Source organism: Terrapene carolina, unplaced genomic scaffold, assembly GCF_002925995.2.
Source record: "Terrapene carolina triunguis isolate 2854851 unplaced genomic scaffold, T_m_triunguis-2.0 Scaffold633, whole genome shotgun sequence".
Lineage (NCBI taxonomy): Eukaryota > Metazoa > Chordata > Testudines > Emydidae > Terrapene > Terrapene triunguis.
Genome location: NW_020664984.1, coordinates 39,750 through 57,451, shown reverse-complemented (window position 1 = coordinate 57,451; position 17,702 = coordinate 39,750). Strand labels below are relative to the sequence as shown.

Below are 17,702 nucleotides of genomic sequence, written 5' to 3'. Positions count from 1 at the left end.
TTGTATATCAAATTTCACCCAGGGTTATAAACCCCCTGAAAATAGTGATTTGGAATGGAATCACGAGCACAATCTTAATGAACAGCACACCAACGACTTTATAATCTCATAACAGTGGCTGCTTTAAGTATAAATATCACCTTCTCTAATTGTTCTTTTTTAAATGGAAGAGCTGTATTTTAAACTACTTTGCTTATATTGTTCAAGTGAAATGCATTTAAATACATTAAAATGTCAGGTTATGCCCTCCTTGCTTTCTACTGCCAGATAGCAGGAATTAATTTGATGACTTTTTAAAGCTCTGGAAAGTTACCTAATCATCATAAGAAGAAGATAAGACAAAACTCATACATCATTTAAAATGCATCAAAAATACATTAGATATTTCTGTTTTATATACACGCTAACTCTTTCCACATTCTGCACACTACTGTATAGTTTATGTACAAGTGCAAAATCAGTGTGTTATTTTTCATTTATTTACAGAATTACAGGTTGTTGCTTTTTAAAGAATCCCCTCCCCAACCATCCACTTTTGATGTTGGTACATTGATGAAACACCTGCAGTTTGTTTTCTTCTCCCCATCCCCTCCCCTCTCCTCACCCCTTCCCCGATAATTTATTTTGAACTGGGATGAAAGTCCTTGCAGCTGAGATATGTATGAGAGTTCTCTTTTCCCTTGTCCGTATGGAGATAAGATACAGAGCAGGGCTAAAGCCGAAAGGATCTTTTTGTTTCATTTATATTAATAAAGTCTTACTCCTCTATTTATAGTTTTTGGCTCAATTAAACTTAATGTTGATCAATGTCGCTCATCTTCCTTATTTTTAACATCTGACCCTTAACTCCTTTCTTGAGAGTGTTCTGGGCACACTTCCGCTATAAGCAATTGAGACACAACAATCTGAGCGTAAGACAATTCTCTAAAAGGGAACAGAAATGATTTTATTTTTTAAGTAAAAATAATTTCACTTAATGGCCCCCATTTAGCAAAGCATTTCTTTACAGGGAAACACCTAAGCATAGGCGTAACTTTAGGCACCTGCTTAAATGCTGTCCTGAATAAGTATGGACTTAAACATAAGGTTAAGAGCTTTTCTGAATTGTAGCCCATGTTCGTTTTCCCAGTGTGATGGGTAATGGAGTAAGGGTCTATGAATACTAGATCTGCATCTGAACTGAACATTTGTGAGGTAATTAAATATACAGGGGGGGAAATTTTATCTTGTGTTATTTCTCTGGTGTGTTCTAGCCCGGGGCAGCCCTATAAACAAGGGAAGTTGCAAGTTCTTTTGGGAGGTGACTCTGAGGTAATCTGTGCACCAGCTAATATTCAAGTTGACTAAATACCTTCACTCCACAAAGTTTCTCCTTATCACCCCCTCCTGAGGGCATTTAACTTGCAGGTTTAGAAATAGATTTAAAAAAAGATGTGTTTTTAACAAGAATTTTTCTGGAGTGTTGTTGTATTTGTTAGGAGAAGATTCATTCGAGTTCTTGTTTGTAGGTTTGTGGCCCACCAATTTACAATCTTTACCACCACAACTGTTGCTCTGAGATGCTCAGTAATTTATTTTCCTATTCAAATGTTACACCTCAAAGAAAGAATTCCAGGTTTTTCAAAAAACTGACGGATATGTTGTAGATTGCCAAAAACACAAAAGAAAAAAAAAAAAGATGCAGTTACTTCAGTTTTATCTTGGGATGAGGGCATTAACATCAAACAATATTCAATAGTTACTTTGCAGTTTACATTTTTTCCTCCAATCAATTTATTTTTCAGTTAGTAAGTAATACCCCAGCCAAAAACAGACTCAACCCCAGTGTTCTGAATGGAACTGAACTTACTATAGTTATTTAACAACTATACCTTGTTTGGTACCTTAACACAACAACGTGTGTCAGCATCAACATCGCAACTACTCTTGGCTGTGGTGTGGTAACAAAGTCTGTTAGTTAACAGTTACACTTTGGGTTTAAAAGCACTGGCGATACCGAGAATCTGCAACTCCTCGTGTCAGATTCTAACGATTACAAGGTAGGCCGAATTTTGAGTCTAATAAACCTTGTCAGCATCATTTTGAGGCTCAACTGCAAAAAGAGTTAGTCAGTATAATAAATCCCTTGCTACACGAAGCCCTCTTCTACAACTACCGAGTGTATCCTATCAGCAGTAAGTCTCCCTCAGATGTCCAAGGCAGCTACCTCCCACTGTACAGTCACTGGGGGTAATTCAAGATTGAACATTCAAACACGAGGCCAAACAGAGCTACTATGTTTTTTTAAATTAAAATCCTCAGACCGACAAACAGGGAAGGGTCAAATGGGCAGAAAAGGACTCAAAAGGTAACACCAAGGGATAATTAGGTAGCAGGCCACAGGTACACACAACTTCCATTTATACCAGCTGGGAAAAACAGCAGCATTCACAGGAACTCAATTCCAGTTTTCCCCCAAGATGCGGCCACCAGGTCAAGTAGTTCCTTGGGTGGGAAAATGCCCTCATCTTCCCGGACTACAAATGATGCATTACAAATGGCACAGATTGCCTTAGGTGACTAACTAATTTTTACAGGAACATAGGAACACAATTATGTAAAAACCTGCGTGTACTAATTCCCTCACTTCCTAGATCTGCTGAAGTCTAGGCACTTGTGTGCATATATTTCAACTGGATTAAGACAATAGAAACACTAATGCTTTAGAAAACTACATTCAACTTTGCAAATATTGAATTCAGCGTAAGCAACGTATAATATTCAATCTTTGCTTCATTCTTTCCTACCTTGATGCTATATATTAAACTGGACCGTAAATGACAAAAGAGCACTAATTAAATAATGTGGGAATAAACAGGAAATCTTTGAAATTATTACATCTGAAAAGAAAGCGACGACGAAGTTTAATATTGTTTTCAGGAGTTGAGGGCTGAGACTTACCTGGAAATGCTGCATCTTTTTTTTTTTCCCCCTTTTGGCACAGTTTGATAAATACATGTACTAGAATGCACTTTCCATGCATAAACCTGAGTGTCATTTATGTTTGTACTACTGTCTTATTTACATTGACCTTCAGTGGTGGTGATTAGAGGTTACTGGACGTGAAATAATTTTTATTTTTTTTTAACCGGGGGGTGGGGGGAAGGTTGAACCATCCAGTGGCATATGTCAGTAAAACTTAAGTGGAGCAATTGTCAAACAAAGCCAACTATCAAGTATACGAGAAAAAAGACTGGGCTCAAGGAAGTTGCGTTTTCCATATATTTTTAGTCTCTTTTGAGTCACAACTGTAAAATCTTTCTTCGCTTCCTCCTCCTCTGTGTTACTGGTGTTTAAAACCCTAGAGAGACAGTTTATGATGTCCATGCATCAAATACAGGTTCCTGGCTGTGCTGGGGGCTGTGGTTTCCGATTTCGTACTGCTCCTGATTTCTCTTTGTAGGCAATTGGCATTTGTTGTGAAACGTCCACCAAAGCGCTGGCCACTGCAAGACCTGAAGTAGTAAATCAAGGTGGTTACCGAAGTGGAAGTCTGTGGACTGCAGTTGCATAAAATCTTATCCAAAAGGTGATTGATTTACTTTTAAAGAAGCATTTTGATTTGCAGATTAAACTTGACTGGGTACTCAGAAGCAAGCTATTCAATAATGTACATTTCCATCAAAGCAACTGCTTCCTGTCACCCGCCAAAGATAATCTTCTGAACATAAAAATCGGGATATTACTTTAAACCGCTTTTATTTGAAGCACGTAATCATGCCACAGAAGAACAGCAGTTTCCTTAAAGAACTTGGGGATGGCAGGTCCATTATGCTTCACAAGCACTCTGCAACCACACCTTTCTGGTCTGAAGAATAGTCACCCTCCCAAAATAACCACAGATGAGAGAAAACCAAAGCATTTACCTGGACATCCTTGAAGGTCTGGATCTGGCCTCTATTTAATCCAAATCCCTAATTACCCCCTCCCCTCCCATTTTGCAAAAAGAGAACTCAGAAGCAATTTACACCCTCTTCTAGTCCCATCCTCCCCTCACCACACTTACTGACTCTGCTGATTGCTAAAGACAAAGATCTTGTCCTGACCATCCTCCAGCTGCAGGCAACAGAAGCTGTTCCAGAGGCTATCTATAGCTCAATTCCTCACAAAGGAACCATTAGCTGAGGGGCTGGGAAAAGCTTGTAGTTTTGGGGGACTCTGTGTGAGCGAGAGAACAATCACATCTAACCTGATTTCCCTCATATAAAGTGTTAGGACAGGAGTAGGAAGAACAGCATCCTACTGCCCCATGCTCCCATCAGAAGAGAGAAAGAAGCAGGGCATGGCCTTTGAAGGTCAGACAGGTGGACCTCGCTCTGTGAGGGGAGTTGGGGAGGCAAATAAGACCCTTTTAAAAGTAACTATTGAAAACTTCCATCCACTTGTGGCCCCTGTATTTTCCCCAGTGACTGGTGTTCAGATGAAACGTATCCCTATTTCTTCTAAAACACCCTGAGGGGAAAACAAAGACAGACACCACAGCATATGGCTCTAAATTTTCACCAGTGATTACCTTGCACAAGCTCAGTGACAAGAAAAGCATCAAACCTCAGTTACAGTAAGTCTAGCATTTTCACCGTTAGCAGAAGTGGCCTGGTGAACCCTGCATGCCGTTTGTTTAGGGCTTAATTATGCCACCCTAACTCAAACTGAGCAGGTCTTTACTCTGCTAGTGAGCCCACCCATTTCAAAGAGCTGACTGGAGGAGTAAGGTTCAACCCAACTGGAGTCAAACAGAAGAATCTAACCTGTAGTAAATTAGATTACCTACTCTGTAAAATAAATTCCCACTGACTGAGGAATTTTATGTATTCCTGAATTAATCTGTAAGACCCAGAGACCACGGTGATGGGCACAGTATAAATACCTAGACCGATTAGAAACATGTCAAAGCATAATGATATCATTCACCTGACTGCCCTGGTGGCGGGATACCTCCCATTCCTCGAGGCAACCTCACAAATACTGAGAGGACTGCTGCTCGGTTTCCAAAACAGGGTTCCAGAGCTATTGGTTTCGGAACAGTCTGTAGCCAAAAAGAAAAAGAAAGAACATTGTTGGTTTGTTCCCTCCCTGTTCCCTCACCCTTTGTCTTGTTAGATTGTACATTAAAGCTTCAGGGCATGAACTATGACTTTATCTATGGTTGACTAGTGCCCAGCACATTGTTGTCAAAACTGAAATCAATATTAGGAACAATCATAACCCTAGTCGCCATAACAAAACACATTTACTTAATGAAGTCTAGTGGTTCAAAATCAAGTCTAGCACAAAGCTTCTCTGTATGAAGTATTACACTATTTACTCTCCTTGCAGGAGGTGCCAAGGCAGAGAGAGAGAGAGAGAGAGAGTGTGTGTGTGTGTGTGTGTGTGTAAAATGTAACTATGAGAGACAAGGATGACAGGTGAATTAAAAAGTGAAAGGGGGAAGACTGCCAAAGACACAAAGAGCAATTCAGCACCCAGTGCTCACCGACAGTGAATGGGAACTGGGTGTTTGGTCTTTCTGCCATTTAGAAATCCTCCCCAATGTATTCCTATTAACATTGAACATTTCATTTGAAAAGATCAGCAGCTAATTTCAGTGGGTTTTGTTACTAAAAAGACAAGGTAATAAAAGAGTGACATGCTTATCTGCCTTTTAAAAGTAACAGCATCACGCTGATATAAAAATAGGTTATTACCTGACCCTGCAGGATCAGGGCCTATTTGCTAACACTTATGCACATGCTTAATTTTGCTATGGAACAACTCTGCAGTAAGTGAAGAATGTCTAAGTATTATATAAACCTTAGAGCTCAGGTACTGAGGGCGAGCTCTTGCCTCTCTTGCGTCATATCAGCAAGCAAGCTGAGGTGGACTTTCTATCAGTTATGCTTTGTGGCTCTTAGTTTCCTGTTGATTATGAACACACAGCACCTAGTGGATTCTTTGATACTAATGAAATACTTATTGTGTATAGGAAGGAACAATCAGTTGCACACATACAAAATGGGAAATGACTGCCTAGGAAGGAGTACTGCGGAAAGGGATCCGGGGGTCATAGTGAATCACTATGTTTCACTTCTGTTTTGGTCCCCCCTCTACAGAAGGGATGTGGACAAATTGGAGAGAGTCCAGCGGAGGGCAACGAAAATGATTAGGGGGCTGGGGTACATGACTTATGAGGAGAGGCTGAGGGAACTGGGGTTATTTAGTCTGCAGAAGAGAAGAGTGAGGAGGGATTTGATAGCAGCCTTCAACTACCTGAAGGGGGGGGGGGGTTCCAAAGAGGATGGAGCTCAGCTGTTCTCAGTGGTGGCAGATGACAGAACAAGAAGCAATGGTCTCAAGTTGCAGTGCGGGAGGTCTAGGTTGGATATTAGGAAACACTATTTCACTAGGAGGGTAGTGAAGAACTGGAATGGGTTACCTAGGGAGGTGGTGGAATCTCCATCCTTGGAGGTTTTTAAGGCGCAGCTTGACAAAGCCTTGGCTGGGATGATTTAGTTGGTGTTGGTGTTGCTTTGAGCAGGGGGTTGGACTAGATGACCTCCTGAGGTCTCTTCCAACCCTAATATTCTATGATTCTATGAGTCAACAGTGTAACACTGTTGCAAAAAAAAGCAAACATAATTCTGGGATGTATTAGCAGGAGTATTCTAAGCAAGACACGAGAAGTAATTCTTCCGCTCTGCTCTGCGCTGATTAGGCCTCAAGTGGAGTATTGTGTCCAGTTCTGGGTGCCACATTTCAGGAAAGATGTGTACAAATTGGAGAAAGTCCAGAGAAGAGCAACAAAAATGATTAAAGGTCTAGAAAACATGACCTATGAGGGAAGATTGAAAAAATTGGGTTTGTTTAGTCTGGAGAAGAGACGACTAAGAGGGGACATGATAACAGATTTCAAATAGATAAAAGGTTGTTAACAAGGAGGAGGGAGAAAAATTGTTCTTCTTAACCTCTGAGGATAGGACAAGAAGCAATGGGCTTAAATTGCAGCAAGGGAGGTTTAGGTTGGACATTAGGAAAAACTTCCTAATTGTCAGGGTGGTTAAGCACTGGAACAAATTGCCTAGGGAGGTGGTGGAATCTCCATCATTGGGGATTTTTAAGAGCAGGTTGGACAAACACCTGTCAGGGATGGTCTAGATAATACTTAGTCCTGCCTTGAGTGCAGAGGACTGGACAAGATAACTTCCTCAGGTCCCTTCCAGTCCTATGATTCTATTTCATTAGGCATAAAATTGTAATACTGTATTTAAATGCTCAACGGAAACTCAATATAATCCAAGATTCTAGAAAGGGAACAGGAATCAAACAATGCAATTAAATTACTGGCGCCTAATAAAAAAGGATACAACAGCAAACAAAATGAAACTTTAACCTATTTTTATATTTCATATTAACCCTAATGATTACAATGATGATTTATTAGTCTTTTTGAAATGTAGATAAATTAGTATTTTACAGCCTAAAACAACATAAAGGCAGTCTGTAAAAATCTGCAGTCGTCAACAAACCAATCTCCCCCACCCAAAAGAAAAAAAAAAAAGGATCAAACTCAAAACAATTATTATTCTACAAAGCAACTGAGCATATACGTGGGTGTGAGGGCTATATTATCCGACTGGCAACTCAATTACTAGGGGTAATGGAGAGAGCACAGGGAAAGCTTCTTGGAAACTGAAGCAATACACTACATCCAGCCTTCTAGCCTACTCAATGGAGAGGAGATGCTGGGCATTTAAAAGTTTATTCGCAATCTCTGAAAAAGAAAAAAATCCAAGCAAACGTCGTATTCCTTCCACTGTCCAAAAATGCTACTAAATTTGTGGGGTGTAATTTAGTGCTGCAGCATTAGCCCGGTGCTTAATCTTACTCCGAGTGTTAGCAACAATAAATAGCAAAGTCCCTGGAGAATACAATGGCCTGGAACAAAGCAGTGGGGTGAATGAAATGTTGGAGCAACATACAGAACTCATTTGTTTTATGATCTAATTTTAATTTATTCTCTTTGCACCACTCTTGGATTATAAAATACCTTTGCTGCGCCATTCCTTCCCCAAACAGAAATGCTAGATGCTACCCTTTTCAAATGGAAGCATTATAGATAACCTGCAGTGTCATGCTAGTGATTCAGCAGATAACCATCTTCCTTCTGCCAGTACTGAGCCAAAGCCTTTCTAATAATGAGGATGGGCTGTGCTGCTGGAGGGGATATCTTTTGGGTGAGATACAGAACACATCCTGACCTGCTGTAGTCACTCAAAATTCAATGCCACTTTCACAAGCGTGAAGTTAACCCTCATGCTCTGGTTAATTTCTAAATTAAAGTACTTACATTCTGTCTCCCTAAATGTCTACTTCAGGTTTATTTACTCATGGTATTCTTCTCTTCCTGCACTAAACTGATCAGAAAAGCTGTGTGCTGTTAAACAGCTGTCAATTTTTCACCACAGAGGTGGTTGCATTTCCGTGGTGAATTAAGAGATTTGTGAATATACAATTTGTACAATAGGTAGCCAAACTGATTGTTTTAGGATATATTTGGAAGAAAGGGGTACAATAAATGCCCTATCATGTTGCTTTGGATAACTCCAGAATAAGTGCTATGTACTGCCTACCACTGTGCACTGTTTTGCTCAGACAGGCCCGTCATTAGTAATAACAAATACAGCATATAAAACAGAATCAAGTCTGGTGAATTTATTTTTGACAGCACCAACTCAGTCACCTGCTTTTTGAACTGTGACTCGCATGACACCTCATCTTCAGCTTGTGTTAGTGAGGGCCAAAAGCAAAAAGCAGCGTGGGGATACGACTCGTGCATCAGGCAACAGTAACGTTCAGTTTGATGTAGGCAATGGCTCAGCCTGTAGAGAAGGACATACTATGCCCTCTATTACATCTGGCAACTGATCACTGGAGTCTGGGGAATGTGTTCTCCAAATATATAGACACACTAGTGAATAAGTCAAACAGCCATTTACTGGCTATCTTGATTGTGATCTCACCAACTGTCTGCAAAGGTGGAGCTGGCATCACCATGGGCCTAGACATTACCATGGTACATCTTGGCCTGTCCCACATAGTAAGGGCGTTTGACGCACTAGTCCTATATTCATATGGGCCACACCAAAGAAGCTTCTCTTATTGCTAGCAGATAACAGGGCTTCCAACTGGGTCAAGAACTATAACCATATATTTGTACAGCACTCAACACAATAGGGCCCTGATTGCGAGTATGATTTCTAGGTGCTGCTGTACAAACAAACAATAAGCAGCCAATGGGGAGAGCTTGCTCAGACTTCATCATGTTATTACTTCTCTGCCACAGACAGACAGTCCAAAAATAGTCCCTGCTTTCCCCCCTCCCAGCCAGTAACCAAAGCATTAACTTGCTCAATTTCCTAATTTTCCCCTTCTTTCGCATAACAGAAATTCCAGCTACCTTCAGTCATCTCCCCTATGACAAAAGCTCCAAATGCCTCATGCAAACTCCCCCATTTCCCTCGGAGACTGGAGTCCTATGTTATGAGATTAGGGCTGCGAATGGTAGGCCATTGAATTCTCACACTGGAGATCCAGGTCCTCTTTCAAGATCCAAGGGAGGCAGACACAGCATGGACACTGAGCAAGGCTTGCAGTTTTCCCTTTCGGTGATAATGAATTATTGTGTTTTTGTATGATTGATGGCTGCTATTTTCCTCTTAAAATAGGCCTCTCCAAACTTTGCAACACTTCTCAGTAGCAGGTTCACCCGAAACAAATCACTATGGGGACTCTGACATTGAGTATTTTGCTAAGCCTGTCATTGAAATATAAAAGCAATTCCTTTTTATTAAAAACCTAATGATACAATAAAAGTGCACATTACGCAAATCTATGCAAATTAGGTGCAGCCCTCAGACTCTTGGCACATCACTAGTGCTGCCCTTGGTGTCCAAACACTTGGATGTCCAGATTTTAAAACCACATAGGGTCTCTCAGTTAGAACAGATGGCCAGGGATTGTGGTTAATGGGATACAAAAGATTTCACCTTTAGGGCACTGGTTCAAATGCACGTTCCTATCATTGCCACCTGATGGCCCATCAGAAATGAGTTGGTGCTCTGAGTCTACACATCACATAAGCCACGACTGGCACCCTTGTTGGCGGTTTCAAAGGCACCAAGGAGTGAATGGCAAAGAGACTTATTTCCTACCGGTTACATCTGAGAGGTGGTCAGCGTAGGAGAAGCTTGCAGGCTGCTGCCAATGCCATATCTGGACTTCAGTCTCCAAGACTGTCAATTTGGCACTTTTCATCAATGCTCCCGCCCCTCCCCCCCTTTTAAGGAAAAACGTAAATGTGGCCAGAATGACGACTTTGCACAGGTGGTAAATGCCTGCACTGGCTCACCTCTGCCATTAAAGCTACTATTAATGGAAGGGTTCTTGTTTTCTTGCTGAACAACAAAATGCTAGGAGCCAAGGTAACTTGAATTTTATATCCAAGTTATGTCACATGATTGTAGTTCCTAGATCCCATAATATACACACGTCTGAGGGCTGAACTGCAGTGTCAGAAAATGATGAGGCGCCACTGATTTTTATTGGCCAGAACAGCCATGAGTTTTGCACTGGTCAATATTAGAAAAAAGTGCCCTTTTTTATAATGTAATTTTAAAATGAATGGTATCTTGTTAACTACTGAGGCTATAAAAAAAAAATCTATTTTAGCATTTCTTCAATAAAGCTGCTATATTGACCAGAAATGCTGTGGACACAAGCCAAGTAATTATTTTGTTTGAGTGTTGATGTGTGCGTAATATGTAGAGTGTTCACAGAATTATAGAAGTTAAAAATGGTCAAAGCCTCAGTTAGATCATCTAATTAATCCACCTCCCATGGCAATATTGTTCCCACACTAGCAGTACATTTTGTAGTACTTCCTCTAGATTAGTTTTAAATGACTCAGGTGATGTGTCTACCAGCAGTTCCCTTGGGAGCCAATTTCACAGCCTAATATAGCTCACAATCAGGAATCATTATGTGATGTTTAGCCTAAAATCTCTTTTTATTTCATCCCATTATTTCTATTAATACAATTAACATACAACACATTCTAACAATTATGAAAACTAATGAATACAGAACAATAAATATTCTATATAATTTAAAACATTGAACAGCAATTTTATTTTCTAGAACACATTTTAAGTATACTGGCATGTTTAATCCAGTTACTATGCAACACTGACAGGCCAAGCCAATTGCTTTTCAAACATAGTAGGACAAAATGTATTTTTAATGTTTTTATATGGCTTAGCAAATAGTCCCAAACCATCACAAGCTTTCAATTTCCAGTAAGGCTATGTGCCTCACAGAGTTCCTTAAATGGAAGCAGAACCTATGGCCTTATTACTGAAATAGTTAAATAGAGTTTCAGCTATGAGTCAGATGACTTCACTGATGTAGAATAGTGTCAGGCTAAATTTCCAGCGGTTTTTTTTGAATGGTATGATTGAAAACTGACCAAGCATTCATAAAATAAAACGTAAGCAATTTTCCATAAAAAGACAGTATAAATGAAGTTCTAAAAAATCACATCCCCAGAGTATTTCATGTGCTTTCTCATATGGAGACGAATTAACTTCTTGTAATTATTTGAAGTGCACAATTCTAGATTAAAAATTCATATTCATCTTTAAAACCTTGGCCCTGATATTTAACTAGAAGCTGGCCCACAGTAAATTGGTCTTTTTCCTTGAATTGTTCAGCCCATTTCAATACTGGGTTTATGTCTGGAGTTTAAGAATATAATTTTTAAAAGAGGTGCTCACGCCTTCGGGCTAGTCCTAGCATACTCAACATATGGGCATGAGCACACTGATTCATCAGTATCTTGTATCAGAAATGCAAACGGCCACAAATGAACAGCAGAAAGATCAATGGGGAGTTATACCCAGCTACATTTAATAAATAACCACCCCACTTTTAATGCAAGAAGCGTCAATCCAGCAAGCATTCGATGCAAGGTCTACGTGAAGGGAAAGATTAGTAACAGGAGAACTTGCAATGTTCCCAGGTAATGTTAAATTACAAAACCTCTGGCCCCATAACGTTCTCACAAATAAGGTAATAATCGCATTTATCTTGAAATTCTCCACTGCTGCCCTAGGGGTAGCGTAAGACAAGGCCACAGCATACAATATGGCCAATATGCATATGGCAAATGTTGAAAGTTCACCTTGATTTCACATGTACCAAAGGGTAGTTATGCTGTTAATTTCAATAGTAGGTTGCTTTTTACAATAAAAGGTGCACATAAAAAGGATGAAACAGCAGTCAGATGATCTCATACACAAGGCACTTAAAACAACTTCTGTGCACAAAGGAATGCAAATAGGTCCTCTCCAATAGTTTTCAGAAGCTGTTGGTGTTGTTAGTGTTTCAATCAGAAAATGTACTCATTTCTGCCAAAGGGAAAGAAGAGTTTAAAAAGACCCTTTACTCAAAGCTTCACAGAGCTTGCTTTCTCTCCAGCCATTTCTCTCTCATCAGCTAAAATCAGAGTAAAAGCATTTCCAACTGGTCAGTTTTACTGAAAATATTATCAGCTTTTCAGTTTTATTTATAAATACTTAGCTCATACATTTACAAAATGCGGACAGTTAAAACTTGCCATCATTCCATTTACAGACCAAAATGTATACCCAGGGGACAAGAGAACGAACCTTTGCAGACACATGGTCAGGACAAACAACAGATCACAGAGCATCACTACCAAATGTTTACTGCATAACAATGCAAAAGCTTTCTCGAAGCAGCAAATTCTGTAAAATGAAACCCACACCGACATTAGCTGGAAATAATTCATTAAATGAAGGGTTTAGCATCTTTTGTTGTTTTCACAGTACAGAGCGTTATTAGAGTATATTAAATTCTAGTAGAGCTAATCAGTTTTACACACCTCACTTGTCCACACGATCTCTAGGTTCTTACCACTAGCAACTACACATTACCTTGGCAGGTGTTCAAAGGGTAGCACACACTTCTATAAATTAGAAAGTGGGAGAACATAGGCAGAGTCAACAACAAATATAATTTAAAAGGCTAAAATGGATAAATCTCACTTTGTTCTTATGTTCCTCTATACTGCAACATAACAGTAGCTATCCTGACATCCGTTCACCTACGTAGATCACATTTGCTGAACTGACATTCTGGTTCCACTGTTGGTGCGTATTTTCAAAAGCAAACAGCGTAGTTACACACTGATGTGCAATCTGAGTGTTTTAGTATTAACGAATCAGCAATTAATCTTTTAAAAGGCAAATGATACCCTCTCAGAAGAATGGAACAAGTAATACATTAGAACTAAAAACCTGTTATAGCAGCCCTTCTGACTGAAATGCAATGGCCTGTGGTATGTGAGAGGTCAGACTAGAGCAGGGGTGGCCAACCTGTGGCTCCAGAGCCACATGCGGCTCTTCAGAAGTTAATATGTGGCTCCTTGTCTAGGCACCGACTCCGGGGCTGGAGCTACAGGTGCCAACTTTCCAATGTGCCGGGGGGGTGCTCACTGTTCAACCCCTGGCTCTGCCACAGGCCCTGCCCCCACTCCACCCCTTCCCGCCCCCTCCCCTGAGCCTGCCATGCCGTGGCTCCTCCCCCTCAGAGCCTCTTGCACGCCACAAAACAGCTGATCAGGAGGTGTGGGGAGGGAGGCGCTGATTGGTGGGGCTGCCGGTGGGCGGGAGGTGCTGGGAGCGGTGCTGGGGGGGAGGGGCTGCTGACGTATTACTGTGGCTCTTTGGCAATGTACATTGGTAAATTCTGCCTCCTTCTCAGGCTCAGGATGGCCACCCCTGGACTAGAGCATAACAGTGCCCCCTGTGGCTTTGAAACCTACGAATGAATCATCTAAGTCACAGGAACATAGGCACTGCCGTGCTAGATCAAAATCAATGGTTCAATTAGTCCAGTACCCTGTTTTTGAAATTGGACAGCACCACAGCTGTTTAAAACGAAGGTTCAAGAACCATTATGCTAGGAAGTTATGGGATAACCTGCCTCTAGGTAAGCGTTAAGACAGGATACTTCTTTACAGTACATATAAAAACTGGACTGGATCATTACAAAATGTCCCAAGTGATGGAAGCCCCATTACTTCCCTGAAGTGACTATTCTGCAGAGCTATAGCTCTCACTAACAATTTTTTTTCTGATATTCAGTTTAAATTTTCCTCTCAATTTCATCCCATTCCTCTAAGCAATATCCCTTTGTTGCAGCTTAATTCATTCCTCTCCTCACTGCCCCTTTAAATAGATATAGACAGTTGTGCCCCTCTCAAACATTGCTTAGTCAAACTATACAGTATATACTTGGCTTTTAATCCTTTTAGAAGTCAGGCCAAGCTCTCGGAGAAGTTGGGTTGCTCTCCTCTGAACTCCTCCGATTGAATCAATTTTTATAAGAACATAAGATCGGCCATACTGAGTAAAATCAAAGGTCCATCTAGCCCAGGATCCTGTCTTCTGACTGTGGCCAATGCCAGGTGCCCCAGAGGGAATGAACAGAACAGATTATCATCAAGTGATCCATCCCCTGTCGCCCACTCCCCGCTTCTGGCAAACAGAGGCTAGGGACACCATCCCTGCCCATCCTGGCTAATAGCCATTGATGGACTTATCCTCCATGAACTTATCTAGTTCTTTTTTGAACCCTGTTATAATACAGAAGTGCTCAGAACTGAATACAACAATCCAGGTGCAGTTACAGCAAGGCTTTAGAAGTGATGTCTATGTGCAATTTTGTATTTCAAATTATTCCCCCCACCCCTGCACCCAAATGCAATAGCTTACAGTTTTCCAAGTCTGCACCTCATTTTTTTTTGGTTCAAATGTCTAACCATTCTAGCTATTTCCTGGCCTTGCTGATATTCACAACTCCTCCCAAGTTACTGTGAATGTCCTGAGCGTGCTGTTTACCACCTTCTAGATAACTAATAAAGATGTTAAGAGTGGACAGCGCACAGGTCCCAGTGATACTCCACACCCAACTGAACATGCTACTGTTTATCTCTACCTTTTAATAGCTGGGGCCTTCAGGCAGTTTTTGATCCCATTGACAGCATTTCTACCCAGGCCAATATGAATTGATTATTAGACTGACACAGGCTACACTTGTGCCACATTTCTGCTCTTTCTAAAGTAGAAATCAAGCTTGGTGTCTTGATCCCTGATAAAGGGACAATTAAGAATTTGCAGTGAAACTAACTTTGGCCCTATGAAAACTAATGTGGAATTAAATGCACGTCCATACCTCAAAGACATTAACATTCCAAACAAGCTGCAGACTGTTGTCTTGACAAAAGCCACCATTATTTACACATTTAGACTACTTGTAGACATGAATAGCCTCCAGTTCACAGATGAAAGGATAACCATCTATCAGTGCTGGATTCTAAGTGTGGATAACAGAACACAATACAGTGAAATCTGCATTAATGGCCATCTCTAGTTGACAATCCTGTCTTATGAGACTGCTTTACAATCTCCCTCAAGGTTTCCAGCACAATTTTGTTTGACCTGTTATGAAAGACAAACTTTACTAGGTATCTGTTTGTTGATCCCTGGGGTGGCTGCTTAGGACGACTTTCACAGTATATATATTTACCTCTGCTGAGAATGTAAGTACTAGTTGCATGCTCTTCCCTACTTTAAGATACTTAAAGATCATCTATGCCAACACTCTAAAATATTCTCTAACTTCTGTTTGAAAAGCTGATTTTTAAGTCTATTTCCGACTGACTGCAAAAATCTTCTTAGAGTAGTTCAAAGAAAAATATCTAAACAACAGCCTGACTCCAAGTAACTCAGTTTAAAACATTTGCACAGGTTCTAGATGACCAAAGGTCTTAAATATTCTTATAAAAGTTGTAATGTTCAGCGCTTCAGGAAGTTCAAACAGCTGCAGCCAAGGGCCAATAGATTTTGTAATGGCCAACCAAATTTAAGAGAAGATTTGTGCTCTATTGGGTATTTGAATGGAAAAACTCCCAAAGGAGCTAGTTATCTGTTGCTTAGCTGCACACTAATAAAATGGTTTCCCTGCAGGTAAATGACTTTCTATTACTATGATGTGCCCTAGGAAAAATACTAATTGAAAACACTGTTCTAATATGTCCAGCTGGAAAATATTAGCTCAGGATGGAACTAGCTTGACACTAAGCTGCCAGCTGGCCATGCACAATGGAAAAGGAAAGAGGCCACATTCCCCATTTTTCAACTCTCTTTTGTACCCCAAATAAAGTAGTTATTAACCCAAAACCTCTGATTCATGTGAAAAAAAAGCCATGGGTTTGTGATTAGCACTAAGAAATCTGTAGTTCTGGTGCCAAATGTGTACAGGGGAGGGTAAGCCAAATACAGGATCAACAACGGTGGCACACTGAATGGTAGAGTGACTGGATAACCACTTACGGTTCAATAACGTACCCAACATTTCTGTTTTCAATCTCCCTGCTCTGGCAATAGGAAACAGAAGGCAAAATATGCAGTTCCATAGTTGCGTATCTGCCCACTCCACATCAACTCAGATTCCTGCAATTCCCTTCAGCTAAGGCCTGGTCTACACTACGACTTTAATTCGGATTTAGCTGCGTTAATCCGAATTAATCCTTAACCCGTCCACACAACGGAGCCAGTTACTTCGAATTAAAGGGCGCTTAAAATCGATTTCTGTACTCCACCCCGACGAGCGGAGTAGCACCAAAATCGATTTTGTAAATTCGAATTAGGGGTAGTGTGGCCGCACACCACCGAATTAATGTGGTTAAAATTAATGGGGTAGTGTGGCCGCACACCACCGAATTAATGTGGTTAAAAACCGAATTAATGTGCTTAGTGTGGCCGCGCACAATCGAATTTATACAATCTGTTTCCCAAATTCGAATTATCTAAATTCGAATTAATCTCATAGTGTAGACGTACCCTAAGAGTATTTCCAACCAAAGAGCAATGGGAGTGTGGACTAAGATGGTGGCTTCTCCTTTGCAAATTATTTGGGGAATTCCAGTGCAAGTGGAAAAGGACTGGGAGAAAAACTGAAATTGACCAAAGGGACATGTAGACGACATATTCAAAACTGAATATACCTGTTAGGTGTAGTTTCCACTGCTTTCATTGGAGTATTAGTCAACAATCTAGACCATCTCTCTGGGGATATTTTCTGCAATACTCAGAGCCTACATTTTTCCTTTGCAGCCTTTTAATTTCTCCCCCAAACCATCCCATCTGCACTGGAATGCTTCAGAAAGTTTGTACACATTAGCCTCAATTCCCTGTCTCTGGTACGATTGTCAAATTCAGCAAGCTACAGAAATGATTGGAATTCTTAACTATCCTTTTACTCTTGAAAAGCTGGCCTTCACCGCCAATTCCTCGGCCATGTAAGAATGTCAGAGCCTGCCAGGTCTGACAAATCAGATAAGAAAAGATGGCAGCCAGAGAGCAGGTATCACATAGAAGTGAGAAAGGAAATGAATGAGGTCCTATATGTGTTGCTATTTATGGAGTCCTTCACAACAGAGGGGCAGCCCTGTTTAACGTAGTTCTAATCAAAAAGAAAAAACAAAAGGAAAGGATAAAGAGAACAGAAAAACGTCCAAAGGAAAAAAATTAGTTCAGAAAGCT

The 17,702-nt window shown here is 40.6% G+C and overlaps 1 protein-coding gene across 1 annotated transcript in view; it reads right to left on the bottom strand.

Moving 5' to 3' along the window:
- Positions 1-1,643: 1,643 nt before the first annotated feature.
- The window catches only part of LOC115271367 (attractin-like), a 28,878-nt gene continuing 12,819 nt past the window's right edge, over positions 1,644-17,702 (bottom strand). Inside the window, exons 3-4 of the mRNA XM_029913438.1 lie at positions 4,951-5,065; positions 1,644-3,494 (exon numbers count right to left, since the gene is read on the bottom strand). Of these exons, the coding sequence (XP_029769298.1) occupies positions 3,370-3,494; positions 4,951-5,065 (240 nt within the window). The 3' untranslated portion in view covers positions 1,644-3,369. The remainder of the gene's footprint in view (positions 3,495-4,950; positions 5,066-17,702) is intronic.